Genomic DNA, 18,661 nt, shown 5'->3' on the forward strand with positions numbered 1-18,661 from the left:
TAATTACCAGCTTCCCAAGTTGAGGAACTGTTTTACCTTACTCAAGTAGTTTATTTAAAAATAGATATATATTTCTCCAATTCAGAATAGGATAGAACTTCCCACAATATAACAAAATCTCTTATATAAAATTTCAGTAAATGGAAACAGTTTTACCGTGTACACTTTTAAACTGTTTTATATGCAAATATGCATTACCTAAAAACATGCTGTACTTATGTAAATCAAAACAAGCATGGAAAGGATAAACAACTCTTGTTGTGTATGGGTCTAATTCTTTAACAGCAATGATCTACCCATTTTAGTATCGAATGTAAGAATGCACAAACAACACTAAATTGAGGGCGCATAAACAAAGCTGAGGACATATCAGGTACGTTACCCCATATTAGAAATAAAAAAATAACTATATTCAGTTCCATTACCTATGGGGTTCAAAGTCCACTTGTCATGATAGTGTTATACACGTTATAGTTCTACCCTTCCAAACTTCTCAACACTGTTTCTAAAAAAAAAGCTGAAGAGAAATGTCTTCCTTCATTGAAAAAGTAAATCCTATTTTAATTTACCACCCCCCCACTATATATATGTATATAAAAGAGAGACCAAGGAGGAAGCTACATATTTCTTTTACTGTCAATATGTTTAACATAGCATACTGTAGTTGTATAAAACATGCATTTTCTGGGATAGTTATGAACACACCATGAATGAGCCCACATAAATTATATTTTTGTACAAGTCCAAGTAAAAAACAAAATCAGATGAAATATCTCTGAGGCCCTCTTTCCCAGCTATAAGTTCTCAAAACACACTACTGAAATACTTTCTATCCCTACAGCTATGTGCTAGAGAACTGGATTTTTAAATTTAAAATACATCTACAGTATGTTCCAGCCTCCTTTAAAGTTTGTGACAGTCCTTGGGTATTGTATTGTGAAATGTAAAAAGAGTCACAGATTTTTTTTCCAGAAATAAAAACACATCTAGGAGTATGTAAAACAAGGCAAAATTAAGTTTCATAGCACTTAATTAAGGGTAATATAAAGTCAATGACTAATATTGGGGTTTGTAAAAAGGGCTGGGTGGCCAGTTACATGTACACATGAAAGATATATTAGTTCCAATACTATCAGTTAATGTTTCTGTAACCAATATGTCCCCCCTCCCTCAGAACCATTCAATATACATTCAAAATAGGCTGACATTGATATAATTACGTGTAAAAATAGTGCACTATTTTTTCTGCCACAAAGCAAATTTGTGTCCTAAGAGCTGGTAAACGTTTTTCATTTTTTTAAATATAGAGAATGGGCAAAGAACTTAAAAATTAAATTAAGGCATTCAAATAGGTAAAACAGAACTGCCCATTATGAAATAACTGAAACCAGTATATACGTCAAACTTTTCATTATACTAGCTGCTGAACACTGGCATGCAGCTTTTGATAAACATGTATGGATGATATAAACTTCAACATTATGGCTTTGTACAAGTGCATAGTTGCAACTGCAGTAAGTAATGGTATCTGATTAATATGCATAAAAAAATAAAGTGGAAAGTTTTTTTAAAACCCTCTTGCAGTATTACAGTACAATATATATACACAGTATAATGGTCACTTCTTGAAGATGAAAGTCCATACCACTTGGTAGATCTTTCTCCCATTCTTGCAAACATACCGATGACATCTGTCTACAAAAGGTGAATCTTCTCAGTTTAAATTTTCATTCTTTTCAATCCTGTATGAAATGTAGTGTGCATGTATGCGTCTTGACAAGAAAGCTTTTGTGGAACAAGAGTCTAATGGGTTACCTAAAAGTATCCTTATACTATTACCAACCATTCCTCATTTGATCGGTCACCCCAAGGGATTACAGGAAAACCCTCAGAGATTAGTAATTTATATTGCAGCAAAACTTGTAAACCTCTGATATATAGAGTACAGTCTCTCAGGAAAATATATATTTTAATAAATTTTGGGATATGTTTCAGTCTTATTTTAACGGGAAGAAAATTATCACCTTGAATTGTGACTGCATTCACAGAAGGCAGTTAGCTGAAAAAGAAGAAAAGACAGTTTTGTTCAGGAAATGCAACACATTTCAATCTGCTGAAACTTGCTTAGAATTTTTATTTAAAACTTTTATTTACTGCTTTTGCACACTTGAAAAATATGCTACTCATTTGCAGTAGGCAGCACTATATTAAAACTATTGCTTCCCTGTGCATTACAATCTCAAATGTAGTCTAATTTAAGAACAGCCACATTATATCACTAACAACAATTACTCAGTAAATGAAGCACATAGCTGCAGAAAAGCTGACTATAGCTGTCATAGTCCTTTTTTATAAAAGTAAATTACACCTAATAATTAATCAATATTTTAATGTATTAATTTTCTGATGCCAATCTACTATATTCACTTGGTTAAAATTTGGTCTTGAAATGTAAAACAGGATATTGATTTTATGAGATTATCAAATGTATTTCCCAAGACCACATTTATACTTCAGTAAGATAATATAACTATTCCAGTTAATAGTTTATTCTTAGGTTGCATATTCCAAGAAGTGATTCAAATACAAACACTGCAGTTCATTAAGAACTAACTCATTTCACTGAATTACAAATGAAACTGCTGTATATTTACTGTAGCATTCAAGGGATTCAAATCACTGCATTGCAAAGGCAATTTATTTTGCTTTCTTCTGGTGCATTGTTAGAAACTCCAAAAACACAACACTGCAAAGGAAAGCCAAGTCATAAATATGTATTTTCATAGCACTGGTAGGGAAAAACAAAATACAGAGATTTGGGGATTTCCTGTCTGCTAGCCATAAACAAATCATCTCACTTTAAAAGGGTATTTTTACTGTAAACTGATACATCTTCAACATTACAAATAACAATTGACAAGCTCATGAGATCACCTTTACTCCTCAAAATTGTTTTGTTTGTAAACATTAACAGTGCTACCACTACTTCAATTTTCTCCCATTCAAGTAGGGCTGGCAGACATGAATTTTGAAGAAGGAATTATAATTAATGGCAAAGACTCATTTAGGCTTAGAAGTGGCTCCTTTGAAAATACATATTTTTCAAACTAACCAGAATCTCATTTTCTTAATGCATGAAAATATTAAAATGAGATCTCCTGTTTCCTCAGCTTTAAGAATCAGAATCCAAACAAGCATGCTTTTTTAAAAAGCAAACAATTCACTCCTCACTATTTCGATTTACCCCTTTTACTTCTTCAGAAATCAAAAACATTGTCATCATCATCATCAATATCATCAACATCATCAAATGACCAATCCCAGTCTTTAAATGTCAAATCAAGTAATCTGCAATAGGAGGTTTGATATTTAATATGGGCCACACTTTATAAAAATATTCCAAAGTGCAATGCCATCATCATTAAAAAAAATACTTTGTATATACCAGTGATTCTCAACCATAGTGCAGCCAGATCCTCTGAAGGATGTTATGAGATAAGCAGATAAACTCAGGCTCAGGCTGATCTCTGCCTGGCCAGTCCTCTGCCCCCACTGCCTGGCCCCTCTGCAAGGAAGTAAACACTGAAATAAATAAATTAGTTTTTGAAACTGGGTGCCACTCAGTTTACAAAAGTTATGGAGGGTGCCTTGATTTCAAAAAGGTTGAGAGCCAGTGGCACATATGGTTCTCTGCATTCACATTTCATGGTAAGTAGCGTAATGAAAAGACTGGATATGAAAAAAGGTTAACTTTAAACAAGAACTTTCATTCCTCTACACTCCATATATGTCCATATATAAAAATATTCTAGATATTTTTACTTTAATAAACTAGAACAAGTTAATGCTCATGCAAGTCAGTACTATACTCTAGAAACACTGTTGGAACAGGTTACCCAGAGAGGTGGCAGAAGCTTCATTCATGGAGATTTTCAAAACCCAGCTGGACCAAGCTTTGGCTGGGATGATCTAGTTGGGGATGGTCCTGCGTTGAGCAGGGGGTTGGACTAGATGACCTCCTGAGGTCCCTTCCAATCCTATTTTTCTATGATTCTATGTTAATAAATCACTACATGGCATGTAGATGTCATTTAGCTAATTCATAGGATTTTTTTAAGCGATTCAATTTAAAAGATTAAAATTCCATACAAGACAACTGCCCTTTGCTGTTCTTGTTGTCCAAGCTGCAAGTTTTAGGCATATCTGCTAGCTCTTAGCAAATACAAGTTTTTTCAGTTCATTTAAATACCTGATAGCTCATACGATAGTCCAAATAAAATAAAATAAAAATTTAAAGAAATCTGGTCTCTACTTTATGAACAAATAAAACTTTACGTTACTATCCATAATTTAGGAGGTTTTTTTCCTCCCAAAACCCAATTAAATGGATTTTACTTCAGGATCTTAAACATCAAAGTAGGGAAGGGGAAAAATGCTCATTTACAGGAAAATGAGACCTCAGAAGAGAAAGTAAGTGTCTGCCATCATCTTTAAGACACAGCAGGTGAATCTACACATGAAATTAATGTGCAGCAATAAACTCCAGAGCCATTTCAGCTAGTCCCGGGCGCAGCATCTAGATGTGCACCAAAGACAGCAGCACGTTGGATCAGGGTGGAGCAGCCCTGGGCTGACAGCAGGCTCAAAGGGTCAGGCCCTGGGGTGTGGGTGGCAGCATTGGGCAGTGGAGGGGCTGGCTGGTGCACAAAGATGCTGAAGTGCAGGGCTAGGCAGCAGGCAGCTGCAACACTTTAGCACCCTCGTGCCCTAGCCAGCCTGTTACCATCTACACATCCATTTTGGCAGAGTAAAATGACTTTGCCATAAGATAGTACTGTTGGGGACAGTCCCCGAAAGTACAATTGTACAGCACAGTTAATTAATTTACTGTGCCCTAATACCTGTGCATGTGTAGATAGTGACACTTTAGTGTGGAGCTAATTTGCATCTATTCATGCACTTTACTGCAGAGCTCTCTGCACGTGTTTGCCACATTTAACTTACATGCATTAGATCAAACAACATGGGCTTATATTTTGACCTTTAAGAAAAGCTGCCACTTAAATTGTGATAACCATTTATTCTATGAGCTATTCTACAGCAAGTTATTATTATCATCTGAAGAAAATAAAGTTGCCTTTCGTCTGGTGAAGCTAAGGTTATTATTCTTCCTTGTCACAATTCAAGGCCTCAATTAAACTGATAGTCAGAAACTTGATGGGCTGTGTGTGGAAGCTGGTCTGCTTACTTTTAAATTATTAAAAGCAACAGCAACAACGAGAAACTTAGGGAACTATCAGGACATTCAATTGTTATAGAGCAAAATACTTAATCGCTTTACTGGACAACAACTTAACTCTTTTTCTTATCCAAATATACAGTGGAAAAATACAAATTCCTGATTGTGAACCTCTACATAAAACAGCCGTGAGATGCATTAATTTGTCACGGTACTCAATTATTCACCAGAAAAATCACACTTTGCCTTTGATAAATATTTAAAAACTTAATCAAACTAATCTGACAAGCTTACACTAATAAGATGATGGATGGGATCAGGCTTTTTCATCTTTAATACGTTATGATACTACAATACTATTCTGCACAATTATTTAGGCAGGAATAAAATGTTTAAAAGCACAGGAAAATAAAGAATACTATATGATTTTTGTTGTCATTCTGACGTATTTCTGAGAATATATTTAATTACAACATCCTAGCCAAATTCATTCCTGGTTCATCTCTCTTGAAGGCAGTTAATCTGAGCAATTATGCAGTTACTTTAGCTGACAAAAGTACTTGATTTAAGTTTTTAAAAAAATACAGCCATATTAGAACAAACATTATACGTGGGTTATGAATGAAAAAAAGTTTATAACAGCAATACACAAGCATATAGAAAATCCAAAAATGACAAATTAATATGTGCCTACCGTCAGTCAAAAATATTTTAGATTAATTATTTCCATCTTTTCAAAAAAATAGTTATCCAATTGACTTTCATATATTGTCATTTACAGATTTTTAGTTAATTTACATGGTTAGTAGTATCCACATGCATAGCTGGATGAGACACAGGTCCCTATTACTTACTGTTGCTATCGCAAAATATACAGTATAGAAAAAAAAAAAAATCAGTGAAGAACGATTCGAAGTGGAGGACCAGAACTAAAAAAATTAGTAACAAAAATGTAAGAAAAATTTCTACATGTCCTGTATTATACAAAAACATGTAAAAATATCACAATGAAGATGGAAGTAGATTGTTATACAAAAGGGGAGGAATCTAAAATCTAATGTTTGAAAACTATTGTGAGAAGTCAGTCTATACCGCTTCAAAGTTCAACAACAGTAAGATATAGAATGATAGATATTCATTAGATTACAAATGATATGCAACATGAGCACACCTTACTTAGTTTGTGCACTCCAATAACAGTATTACCTGATCTAGACTTCACTCCAATTACATATGTAAAATTTTGTTTCCCGATTGGTTCAGGAAAACATTTTTCTTTTCTTCTTTTGCCTTTTCTTCCAACTTTGTCTATCCATTAAAATGTTCATTTTAAACGCATAAATTTTAAAGCATTATTAAAAACAAAATCCCTCTAAATATATCTATCTAATCAAGCTCTCGGAATGTACGTAAAAGCTTAAAGACCTCAACTTATTACCCCATGGATTAAATATTATTTTAAGATTCCTCTCAATCAATATTTATTCTCAAATAAAAATATCAGTGTTTACTTGGGTAGCTAGCCATTAGCAGTTAACTAAATTTGGTAAATATACACTCCTAGACATGACTGTCAGGAAGTTACTAAAAGGTCCTTTTTGGCACAGTTTCTCTAGAAGCAAACTTAGCTTTAAGGATTTAGAAGGAAAGTTTGATTCCAAAGATACTTTACCAGAGCTGTTCAGGTGCTAAAATGACGAATGAACATTCTGCTAACATTAACTTTAATAACTAGAGCATTAGCAGTAACAGTAACAGTTCTCCAAGGTGTTTTCTCTCTTTAAAATTAGGATAATTCTTCAGCAATCAGCCGCCTCAAGGCAATACATTTGCCATCTCTCCCTCAATGTCTGTGTAAGAAATCCATAGGCTGTATCTAGACATTTATCATGATGCCTACTTATGCTGTACAAGGCTGTTTCAGAAACTAATGGCAAAAGAGCTGTCTATGATATAGTTTGTGACAAAGTGGGAAACTACACAGAAGCTGGGAACAATGATGGCATTATTGTTTCACCAAGCATGGATTCACTAATGGCAAGTCACGCCTGGCCAACCTGATTGTCTTCGACAATGAGATGACTGGCTCTGCAGATGCCGGGAGAGCAGTGGATGTGATAATACTTTAGCAGTCTCCCACAGCATTATTGCAAGCAAGTTAAGGAAGTACAGGTTGGATGAGCTAAGTAAGTAAGGTGGATAGAAAACTGGCTGGATTGCGGAGCTCAAAGGGCAGTAAATCAATGGCTCAGTGTCTAATTAGCAGCCAGTATCAAGTGGAGTGCCCCAGGGGACAGGCTTGGGGCCAATTTTTTTTCATTTTGGTATCTTCATCAATGATCTGGAAGACAGAATAGAGTGCAAACTCAGCAAGTTTGCAGACGACACCAAGCTAGGTGCAGGATTAGACAGGCTGCAGGATAAGGCTAGGATTCAGAGTGACCTAGACAAATTGGAGAACTGGACCAAAAGAAATCTAATGAGGTTCAATAAGGGGGGGTGCAAAGTCCTCCACTTAGGACAGAACAATCCCATGCACCAGCACAGTCTGGGGACCAATGGGTTAAGCACCAGCTCTGCAGGAAGGAACCTGAGGTTACAGTGGACAATAAGCTGAATACAAACCAGCAGTGTGCCCTTCTTGCAAAGACGGCTAATGGCATACTGGGCTGCATGAATAGAAGCGTTGCCACCAGATTGAGGAAAGTGATTATTTCCTACTATTCAGCACTGGTGAGGCCACATCTGGAGTACCATGTCCAGTTTGGGCCACCAACTACAGAAAGGATGTGGACAAACTGAAGAGTCCAGCAGATGGCAACAGAAATGCTGAGGGGACTGTGGCACATGACTTCTGAGGAGAGGCTGAGGGAACTGGGCTTATTTAGTCTGGAGAAGAGAAGACTGAGGTGGGATTTAATAGCAGCCTTCAGCTACCTGAAGGGAGGGTTGAAAGAGGATAGAGCTGGACCATTCTCAGTGGTGCCAGATGACAGAACAAGGAGCAATGGTCTCAAGTTGCAGTAAGGGAAGTTTAGGTTAGATATTAGGAAAAACTCTCTCATTAGGAGGGTGGTGAAGCACTGGAACAGGTTACCTAGAGAGGCTGCGGAATCTCAGTTCCTCGGAGGTTTTAAGACCCAGCTAGACAAAGTCTTGGCTAGGATGATATAGTTGGGGATGGTCCTGCTCTGAGCAGGGGGTTAGACTGAGGTCCCTTCCAACCCTAATTTTTTATGATTATTGAATGCACCTATCATTTACAACTGTGTAGAGAAGTAATGTGGTCCAATAAATGACGACTGCACACAAAATAGTCTATTTTCAAATTGTTGTTACTTTCTGAAACACCGATGTACAAACATGTTTATTGTTAGCTCTCTGCTACAAAGAACTATATACAGTGCTAAAAAATGGTAGGTTGGTTGAGGGCTCTCAAGCAGCACTGTATTTGAGAAATACCATATTTAGTTGAATAAAGGGTGACCCTGATTATAAAATGACCCCCCCCAATAATTAGGTTCTATATATGGAAAATGTATAAATTTGTTTATTGCTTTCCAGATACAGAATCTAATTTTTGGAGGTTTGCCTTGAATTTGTCCCCTTCCCACTGCTACATCAGGGAAAATGAATCTGGGGGGACAGGTAGCCCTTTGCTCTCTGCTTCTCCCCAATTTTTTACCACATAGTTCATTGGGCTGGGCTCCAGCAGTCTCAACAGCATTTCAAGCCATGGCAACCGTACAGCTCAGCACTGCTCAGTATGTATGTGTGTGTATTCCATATACCCCTCACAAAGCATCCATGTGCTAATTAGCTCCCCACTCATAAGTGGAACCAAGTGTACTTGTCATGAGACCAGGGATCCTTCAAAATGTATATGCAGATAAGGCACAGGGCAACCTCATCTGCCTTTACTTCATGGAGGGCAGGGCCACAATCATATAAACCAGACTGAGAGAAGGGCCAACAAAGGGATTCTAGGTGAACTGTAAGCAATGTCGTGGCTCACCATGACTTGAAAAAGAGTTGGTGGTGAGGTGGACTACGCATAATGGGCACTACCATATGCCTTATTCAGAACTACACTAACCTATTCTTGTGGTAGGTTTCCATCAGCATGTTCACCCAATGTTGGTCATGTGTTTTATAATCATGCTCAGTGTTGGCTGCACTTAATCAACTTCACAGTTGGTTTCCATTGCTGAGCAAATGCTGCTTTTGGCAGCAGCTTAACAACAGACCACGTATTTAGTAAAATTTCCTTGCATGTGATTATAAGACTAGGAGTTTTTTTTACCATGCCAATTGGAGGGGAAAAAATCTTGTCTTGCATCCAAGTAAATACGGTAATGTGATGGCAGTTAAGGATCAGCATATTGGGGGAAGATTAACAGTACACATTCAGCTAAAAACTTATGTTTTCTGACTTGAGTCCTTAGTGTTCTACTTTCAACCTTCAATGTTCTATTTGACCTAAATGCGTTATCAACAGAGGCATTTGGTATTATATCCAAGATAAGGCCTGCAAGCTTTTTCTCAGAATATAATTTGCATCAGTAATAAAACCCGAAGTGAATGAGTATACAGCTAGTTGGAACAGTATCTATGCAACTGGAATCAATCAAAGAGAGGACAGCTTGTGAAAATGGGGTTTTTTTGGTGGGGGGGTGGGGAGAGAAAAAAAACATTCATTAGCACCTCAAAAACATCTTGTTACAATTCAACTGATAGTGAAAAATAGCCTTTAAAATGTGTTACAAATTAACTTATCTCTTTGGTACATAACTTAAAACTAGTCTGTAATATGGAGATATCCTTCCAAGTGGATTTGCAATACTCATTAAAACCTATCATTTCAGTACTGAAAAAGAAATAATTGCTACTATTTTGTCTCATTTCACACCAAAATATATATCTATCTAAAATTGGCTACAGTGTAAATATATATTGTCACATATCTTAAGACTGATTCTTGCACCTGTGTATCCCTGCACAACAGGTGATCTTACAGTTAGGCGAAAGGCAGGGTAGAGATGCACCTTGTATAGACAAACTAAATCAGAGATGCATAAGCCTTCATGTGCAAGAGCTATTTTATCAGATGCTGTCAGTTCTTGCTCATGATAGGTTATATAAGGTGCATCTCTACCCTGCCTTCTGCCCAACTTCAGATGAACATGGCCAAACTACCTTTCTTGTTTTATAGATAGATTAGACATGCATACATCTGAGCAAGGCTTGCCTCAGTGCAGCATCTACTAGCAGGCAAACATGGAGTATTTACCCTGTTTTGGGGTGGATTTTGAAGGTTGCCCTAAAGTCCTTGGTGTTACAGTTAACTTGTTACAAATACCCAAGTAAGCTAGCTGAAGTTAGCTAATGTTTCTATTGCATTAAGATGTAGTTCAATGTAAACATTCCTTAATTAAGCTAAAAATTATCTTCCATCTCCTATGTAAAGTTAAGTAGGACAGACCCTGAGGGGGTCTGAGGTGAGGAAATGACCTGACGCAAATTTTACTTGCATGAAGACAGACAGAAGATAAGGTAGGACAGTCTATTATTTACAGTTGTTCTTTAGCAGGGATAGATAGCACTAACGTGGTACTTTATATATTCAAAAGGACTCTAAACCACACAAAAACACACACACATATTATATACAAAAAGTTATATTAAAAACATGATTGCAGTTGGAAAGTCTATTACTGAAAGTCACAAAATGCAATCAGTAAGGTTGCCTATGCAACATTCGGTCCCTTTCTTTGTGGATGCATTCATATTCAGTGTTATTTTTTCCCACTGAACTACTCTCGGAGGCCCGACAATGCTCTGGGAATCACGGTTGTGTAGTTTGTAAGGGCTGTTGCCTGTAAGACCAACTATTTCATACTCATATCTAATTTGAAGAAGTGCTACTTTTACAATCATAATATTCTTTTCAACTGAATTTGTGCAGAATTTCTCTCTCTCTTTTTTTTTTTTTTAAGGCAGGCTGCAAATATGGAAATTCTCTTTTGCGGAATCTTAGTAACATTATTGGCAGCAGGCCGGGAACACTTAGCTCTTCAGCACAGACTTCTTCTATCCCAGACTCTGGAAGGTAAGGTAGCACTCTGTTGATCTCCAGCATACTCTGGCTCCTAGTCTCATGTGTCCCTTCTTAGACTTGTAATAGGATCCTGCCTGCAGGGGTTGCTGTGTCACCCCTTGGTGTCCATGTGGCTCCTGACCTACTTGGACTTTTTTGGATACCCTCCCTTTTCTCTCTCCTGCCATGCCTCAATGTCATCAACTAACGTATGAAAAAGGAGCTGCCCCCATGCCCCAGGCTATGCCCTGGCCCTTCCTTCAGACAGTCCATCCCTCTTGGATACCGCAGTTCCCAGTCTCACCTTCCGAGAGCTAAATGAGCCTTTTGGGCCCATCCAGACCTTATGGTCTCTGTTACCTCAAAGGCTAAATTTGTGGCCTCCTTCCATCCCTTTAGCTATGCCCATACCTCACAAATGTTACCCATTATAACCTCATTAGGCCACTTCAAGGCCAACACACCCTTGTTGGGGTGTCTGCTTTCCAGGTTTGGCCCCTTTTATTTATCCGGATGCCACCCAGTCTAGTCCACTACGTTGAACCTGGCTTCTGTGCCCCAGACCTGATCTTGCCCCTTGGGCACTGGGTCCCTCACCTTTGTCTCCACCTGTCTTGAGCTGCTGGCCCCCTGGCACTTGTCTTGCCCTCCAGCAATACTACAGCTTGCACCCTGTCCTGGTAGGCTCAAGCCTTGTGCCTCCCTGGTACCCCAGGACTTCTGGTCCTGGCAGCACTTTGAGCCCAACTCCTGGCAGGGCTCAAAAGCAACCATGCGCCCCTTGGGACCTGCACATCTTGCCTTTTTCATCCCACCCAGTCGACTGGTTTAAATCACGAACCAACAATTAATCTTTCTGGCTGTAACAAGACTCTGCGTTCACCAGCTATACTGAACTCTATTTATCCTGTGTCCTGGCTCCCAGTGAGCCTTCTCCTCCTTGTCTGTAGATCCCCATGGCAGCACAGCCCTTTGGCTGGAGAGCTCTTCACCCTTCAGCCTCCCAGGGCAGACTGCCCTCTTGGCTCAGACTCTGAGTTGATATGCCCTGCAAGCTCTGCCCCCTTCTGGTAAGGTGACCTATTATCTGCCCTGACCACAGAGCTGTTTATTAACCCCAGCCTTGTTGGGTGCCTTTGTTTGGTTCACAAAAACTCTTCCCTTAAAAGGGCCCATTTCATTTCCCTGTAACAGGGTAAGAATTCCCTGTCACAGATTCCTCATTCAAGTTTCTTAGCTCATCTAGTTTTAGTCACCCTCAATTCACAGGATGCTTGTGAGATTCTCAGGTCTCTCCCTCCCCACCCCCATTCTCCAACCAATTCCAGTCTTCCCCCATACCACCAGCAATCATTTCCCGGTGTTACAACAGGAAGCATTAAGCACTCTTAAATGCAGATGGTGCTACCTGCCTACTAGGTTTAGCAAACAGATTAAATATGGGAAATGAAATCCATTTCTTCACATAGCTTACTTAATGTGATGGTGGAAGGTCACATTTTAATGATAGTAGAGATAAAAATGGAGCAAAACATGTCTATGAACTGACCATATTCTGAATTATATAATTCAAAATATCAAATTGCCTATGTTTAAAATCATCATATATAATAGCACTTGTTGCATCACCTTGGTTTGTTTGGAGGAAGCTGTCGGCTTGGCCGTCTAACAGACTGGTTTGGCTGTACCTTCATGGAAGTTCTAGGAGAAGATCGAGCAAAAGAGTCTGGGGCTGGAGGCTTTTTTGGAATCTTTTTCACCAATCGGCTGACCCATTTCTGCTGTTCCTCTGTAGAATTGGCTAACAGTAGTAGATTCTTTGCCGTTGAAATATCATAATATACTGTAACGAGAATTTTAAAACAAAATCTCCATATTAAACATTTTTATGGGGACTAATGTTAAAAACTAATGGCCAGATCCTTGCATTCCCACAAGCAGCAAATAACTGATAAAGTGGTAGAACAAGAAACTGGGATATAGTAGTCAGCTGAACCACCTTGATCACAGTGATGCCCTGAGAAGAGTTTATGACAGTGTACTTTCAGCATGCCTCGTGGCATGACAACTTATGACAATGCATCTTCAACATGCTTGCAACAACCAAGGAGTGTTTCCATATGCCTACAGACCATACCTCTTCCCGACTAAACAGTCAGCTAAACACAGTGCTTACTATCTTCCCAGCTTGGAAGTCTTTCTAAGATGGTGCATGTTTCTCACACTACTAAGGAAAAAGTCAGTGTGGAACAAACATGTGCTGTTACAGTCTTTTCACTTGCCCCTGAGTCTGTGATACTTGAGTACACAGGATTCTGAAAGACATCCCATACACAGCAAATTTCTTCCCATAGGCATTCACACATCTATCCCACACTGCTATGCAGCCCAACCCACTGCACAGCAACCCTTTGGGTAACCACAAGTCCTTCCCCATTATGCTCACAGCACTAAAAATATGTGGTATATATGTTTCTAACGCTGGATGTATGCCACAGCACTGTAATGAACTGATCCTTCCCAGGGGCACTCTTAGCAACAAAGTTTGGTTTATGCATAATGGCAAAGAGCTGTGAAAAATGCACCCAAACCATCTACTACTTTAGGCTGTTACTAACTTTACCTTGAATATTGTTACAAATTTTAGATTTTTTTGCTTCACTTAGTTAACAGGTAACCATTTATTTTATTATTCACTATTTACCTTTGCAAGGTGCTATAATATCTTCCTTTTTATCCATGTGATCTTTGTGACATTTGATATGGCAACGACGGCACTCTAGGGCAGGAGGAGGTTTAAACATGTGCCACAGTGGCTTCATACAAGCCTCACAGTTGGTTGGAAAATGATACAGAGTAGGTATGAACTCATGTCCTTTGTGGCAAATGTAATTTGATTTCTCCCCCATGGGCTCCACAAGAAATTCTTGTTCCTTTTTGCTTTCCCCTTCATTAGCATACAAAATCTAGAGTCAAAGCAAAAGAACCACAACATTTTTACACAAGGCAGACTCATTCAGATCAACTATTTAATCAGCAAGGTTGAGGAATAAAAATACAAGTACACCAGAATGAATACTTTGATGTCTATTTCTGCAATCTACTTTTTCTTATTTGGTAGTAGAGTCTTATTTAATAAAAAGATGTTAAAGCGTTTTTGAAGCATCTTGAGCTATTTGATTAAATCTTATCCTTCTGTTACTTTGCAAACACTGATATATAAGTCCATACCTGGAATATCCTAGGAATCTCCTTAGAATCTGCTCTGTATACGTCGGTCTGTGTGACTGGCCGAACATGGAACAATTTGCTGAAGAAGGAAATTATTTTAGTAAAGACAAAAAATGACATCCAAGAGTGTTATCTTGTTAACAAAATGTACTGATTTAGCATACACATCAACTGGCAATTTATACTGAACCTTAGACAACAGGATTCGATCTGTAAATTTAGCAACAATACTCAAAATCCTTAGTCAACTTTATTGAATTCCTATCCTCCTTGCCCTGTATACTAATTTGCAATACATTCAACCAAAGATGCAAAGCAGCCAAATTGTTTATAAAAGCATGAGTTTTAACAACTGCAATTGCTTTATCTCAAAAATCTTCATGTACATAAAAGCTAGACTTCTGATCAGTTAAATTAATTATTTGTTAAGCAAGGACCTACATTGCACTTGAATCCCACCGGTGTGCTACAGGTCCTCCCTCTGTACCAATTCAATTATATGACAATCTCCCCATCCCTCCCCATCCGTGTCTTTGTATTCAAACCACCCTCTTTATTTGATAACCTGCTCTGTGCAGGTACTTTCATGGCATCGGATTAAGTCAGTTCTGAAGCTTAGGCATCTTGTATTTAGTTGGTCTATAAGGTGCATCTCTACCCTGCCTTCTGCCTGACTTTGGATATAGCTAATTCTCTCTGCTCAGGGATAGCATCATGTTCAGTCAAATAAAATGGACTGCAATCCATCTATACAAGAAACTTGCTCAGGAACTCTCAGGTATCTTCTTTCTGACCAGATGCAAGCAGATGTAGATCATACCCAAGGAACTCCAAGTGACTAATCCACTGTGTTCTACCTGCCACACCGCCTTTCCTGACAGTTTGTGCTTCACTCCCTCCGAGAAACTGAGGAACCACCTCATTATCAGCATTACAGCAAACAGGAGCAGCTCAACAAGAAAACTTGCAGAACTAACAAACAGTATACAGTATACTCAGACATAACAGCCATTTACCAAGAAGAGATTTCTGCATCCGGGCACAAAGCTATCACAAACACCTTTGCTCCTCAAAGGCAATGAAGGAAGCAGAACTCTGCAAACTTACATGCTCCAACAACAGCCCTACAAATCAACTGTAAAGTCATCAACCTATCCAACCACACTCTCAGCCCAGCTGAGGTACTACCCCATAGTCTTACTTTCTGCCCCATGACAGCTGTTTGGAGACCTCAAAGCTTTTTTCTGCTGCCTAAGACAAAGGAAATGTCTTCATGGCAAGAAGCCACATAGCGATTAACCCACCTATGCAGGCAAAAAAGGACAACTCCTAGACTCTGCACCTAAGGGTCACAGCCCTATTCTAAACCTGTATATAAGGTGTTTCTGCCTCTGTACCCACCCTAACATTGCCAGAGAAACAACACTAATGTTACAACCTCAGTCCTGCAGTATGAACAACCATACACAGCCTTAAAAACAACCCTGGTATTTTCATACAATGGGCTGACAAGGAGAGCTGCTAAGGAGCCACTACTGCCATACAGAAAACAGCATACATACAGGACCTCAAGAGACAACTTTCCAACACAAATTTTAATAAACTCTTAACTGAGGTCCTCCCAGCACAATACCAGGAGGAAAGAAACCACCTCTTTAATGATGCTGCTGCCTCTGAAAACACTGAAAAGGATTACTGCTTCCACCTCCCAGGAACACAGAGCAGGCAACTTTTACTTATTACCAAAGCTCCACAAACCTGACAACTGAGGAAGCCCCACTATTACAAGCACCATCATGGAGGGGGTTTCTGGCAACAATCACTTTATCCTATTTCCATATGCCGCTGGAACTGCCAGCCATTTGAAAAATCCCAGATTTGGGGTCCACTGACAAGATTCCAGAGAACACTATACTACTGACCATGGATGTCACGTCTCTGTACAACAACAGTATCTGTCATGAAGACAGATTATAAACCATAAAGAACATTATTCCCAATGATAACACTCTGCTTCTGTTTCATTCACACTCTCCTGCTTCATCCTCACACAAAGGATCCTCCGTCAAACTGACTCTGGAATATTCTGCAAACACATTAATTACCTAGACACCACAGTGAAGGTTTGCAATGGCCATATCATCACCACGTTGTATTGGAAATCCATCAACTGCCACAGCCACCTTCACACTATTAGCTTTCATTCTAAGCACACCAGTTTATCTATCATCTACAGTCAAACTACATTAAACTGTAGCTGCTCTGCACTGACAAGTGTAAGGATCTGGAGCAGGATTTCCTAAAAATCACAATACAAGCCCAAAACTACAGTCACTCAAATCAACAAAGCCAGACTCAGTCCCCAGTCTGACCTGCTACAATACCAACCCCAAGATAAAGACAACAGAATTCCTCTAGCTTTCACCTGCAGCTCTCAGCTTGAACACTTGGGACACATCTGTAAAGACCTCTGACCTCAAACAGTCTCTTTCAGGCACCTAACTCCTATTCTCAGAGATACCAGGCTTTGCAACAGACCTCACAAGCTGTGCCTCCTCATTAATGCACACTATGTCATCAATGGACCAATTAAAATAGATTAGAACAGCTGAGATTCATTCATCTACACCTCTACCAATGTCATATATGGCATAACCTGCTTACAGTACCCTTCTACTGTCCATGTTGGACAGATGGGGCAAGCCCTACATGAAAGAATGAGGGGATACAAATCTGACATCAAGTCCAGAAGTACACAAAAGGCTGTGGCAGAACACTTTAATATTCCTGGACTTCAGAGTAGCTGTTCTAATACAGTGAAAGTTTAAAGGCTGACAGTGCAAAACTGCAGAATAAGAAGTCATCCACAGACTGGATTGTTAAGTATGATCTAAACAGGAACTACAGATTCTTATCCTATTACCAGAATCCGTTTTTGTGACCCTTTGTCCCTATGGTTTTTATTACTTGTTTGCCTCTCTCAGCACTTATCCCCCTCTCCTGTCTTTTGAATTCAAATCACTTTATTTACTAACCTGGTCTGCACATGTCCTTTCTTAGCATCTGAGGATGTGAGCTCTAACTCATGAAAACTTACACCTCTGATTCAGTCAGTCTATAAGGTGCATCTTTACCCTGCCTTCCTAGCCATTATCTGAGTTGCAGCTGTTCTCTACAACCCGCCAGTTCTTTTGCTCAAACTGTAGCACCTCATGCTTTTAGCTGTAGAAGTAGCTGTATATGGGAGCAGGTGTGTTTGTCTATGGGAGAAGTCAACACATATTGAATGACTGTAGTTTAAATACAAAAATATAGCTATCATGAAAAATATTTTCTATGCTGTTTTCTGTGCAAGATTCTCCACTAATGTTCATTTGAAAGTTTACAAAAACAATACAATGAACAATCTCACGGTAAAATACTTACTCTATATCTAACACCATATAAGGGTTCGATTGTTCTTTATCTTGTTCACTATCATAGAATAGAATCTTCTTACTGCTTACAATGACATACTGTTAAAAAAAAAAAAGATTACAATAAGTCTTTAAAATCTCCTTAAATCTTTTAAATATTTTTACTTTCCTTGTACAACAGTCAAATAGTTCCATAACAGTATTTTTTCACAATTCTTCTCTTCAATAGTTAAATGAAAAACGACAGGATGGTGGTTTGAGTCCAATTTTGCTTAAAAAAATTGTCATTTATATCACAGTTAACATAAAATTGTGTTAATTTGGTAATAAATGAAATCTTTAATTTTAAACAACAATTAAAAAGAGGTAAACAATGGAACCCAGGTGCAATGCTAACAGGATACAAAGGCCTGACATTCTTTTATAGTTGACACCTATTAGTAGTGACAAGTACGGCTGTGCAAAGCTTTGGTAGCCAATTCGATTCAGAGGAGATTAGACCCGATTCAAGGACCAAATCTCTGAATCCAAATTGAATTGGAAGACCAATTAAAAGCTCTGAATCAATTTGAAGCATCCAAATTGATTTGGAAAAGCTTCAGAAAAGATTTGGCCACTTCAGAGATTCGGCCAGAGACTAAACAGGCAACTGACACAGCTGCTTCCAGCTGGTAAGTC

The 18,661-nt window shown here is 38.6% G+C and overlaps 1 protein-coding gene across 2 annotated transcripts in view; it reads right to left on the minus strand.

Annotated features, from left to right (window-relative positions):
- Positions 1 to 613: 613 nt before the first annotated feature.
- ROCK2 (Rho associated coiled-coil containing protein kinase 2) overlaps positions 614 to 18,661 on the minus strand; it is a 213,445-nt gene continuing 195,397 nt past the window's right edge. For both annotated transcript variants that reach the window (XM_019520753.1, XM_019520752.1), the window contains 5 exons: positions 17,994 to 18,082; positions 14,568 to 14,646; positions 14,041 to 14,302; positions 12,966 to 13,179; positions 614 to 2,059 (listed from right to left, as the gene is read on the minus strand). In XM_019520753.1, the coding sequence (XP_019376298.1) occupies positions 2,056 to 2,059; positions 12,966 to 13,179; positions 14,041 to 14,302; positions 14,568 to 14,646; positions 17,994 to 18,082 (648 nt within the window). In that variant the 3' untranslated portion in view covers positions 614 to 2,055. The remainder of the gene's footprint in view (positions 2,060 to 12,965; positions 13,180 to 14,040; positions 14,303 to 14,567; positions 14,647 to 17,993; positions 18,083 to 18,661) is intronic.

This window comes from Gavialis gangeticus, unplaced genomic scaffold (assembly GCF_001723915.1).
Source record: "Gavialis gangeticus isolate Ggan-Ray unplaced genomic scaffold, GavGan_comp1, whole genome shotgun sequence".
In the NCBI taxonomy this organism is placed as follows: Eukaryota; Metazoa; Chordata; order Crocodylia; family Gavialidae; genus Gavialis; species Gavialis gangeticus.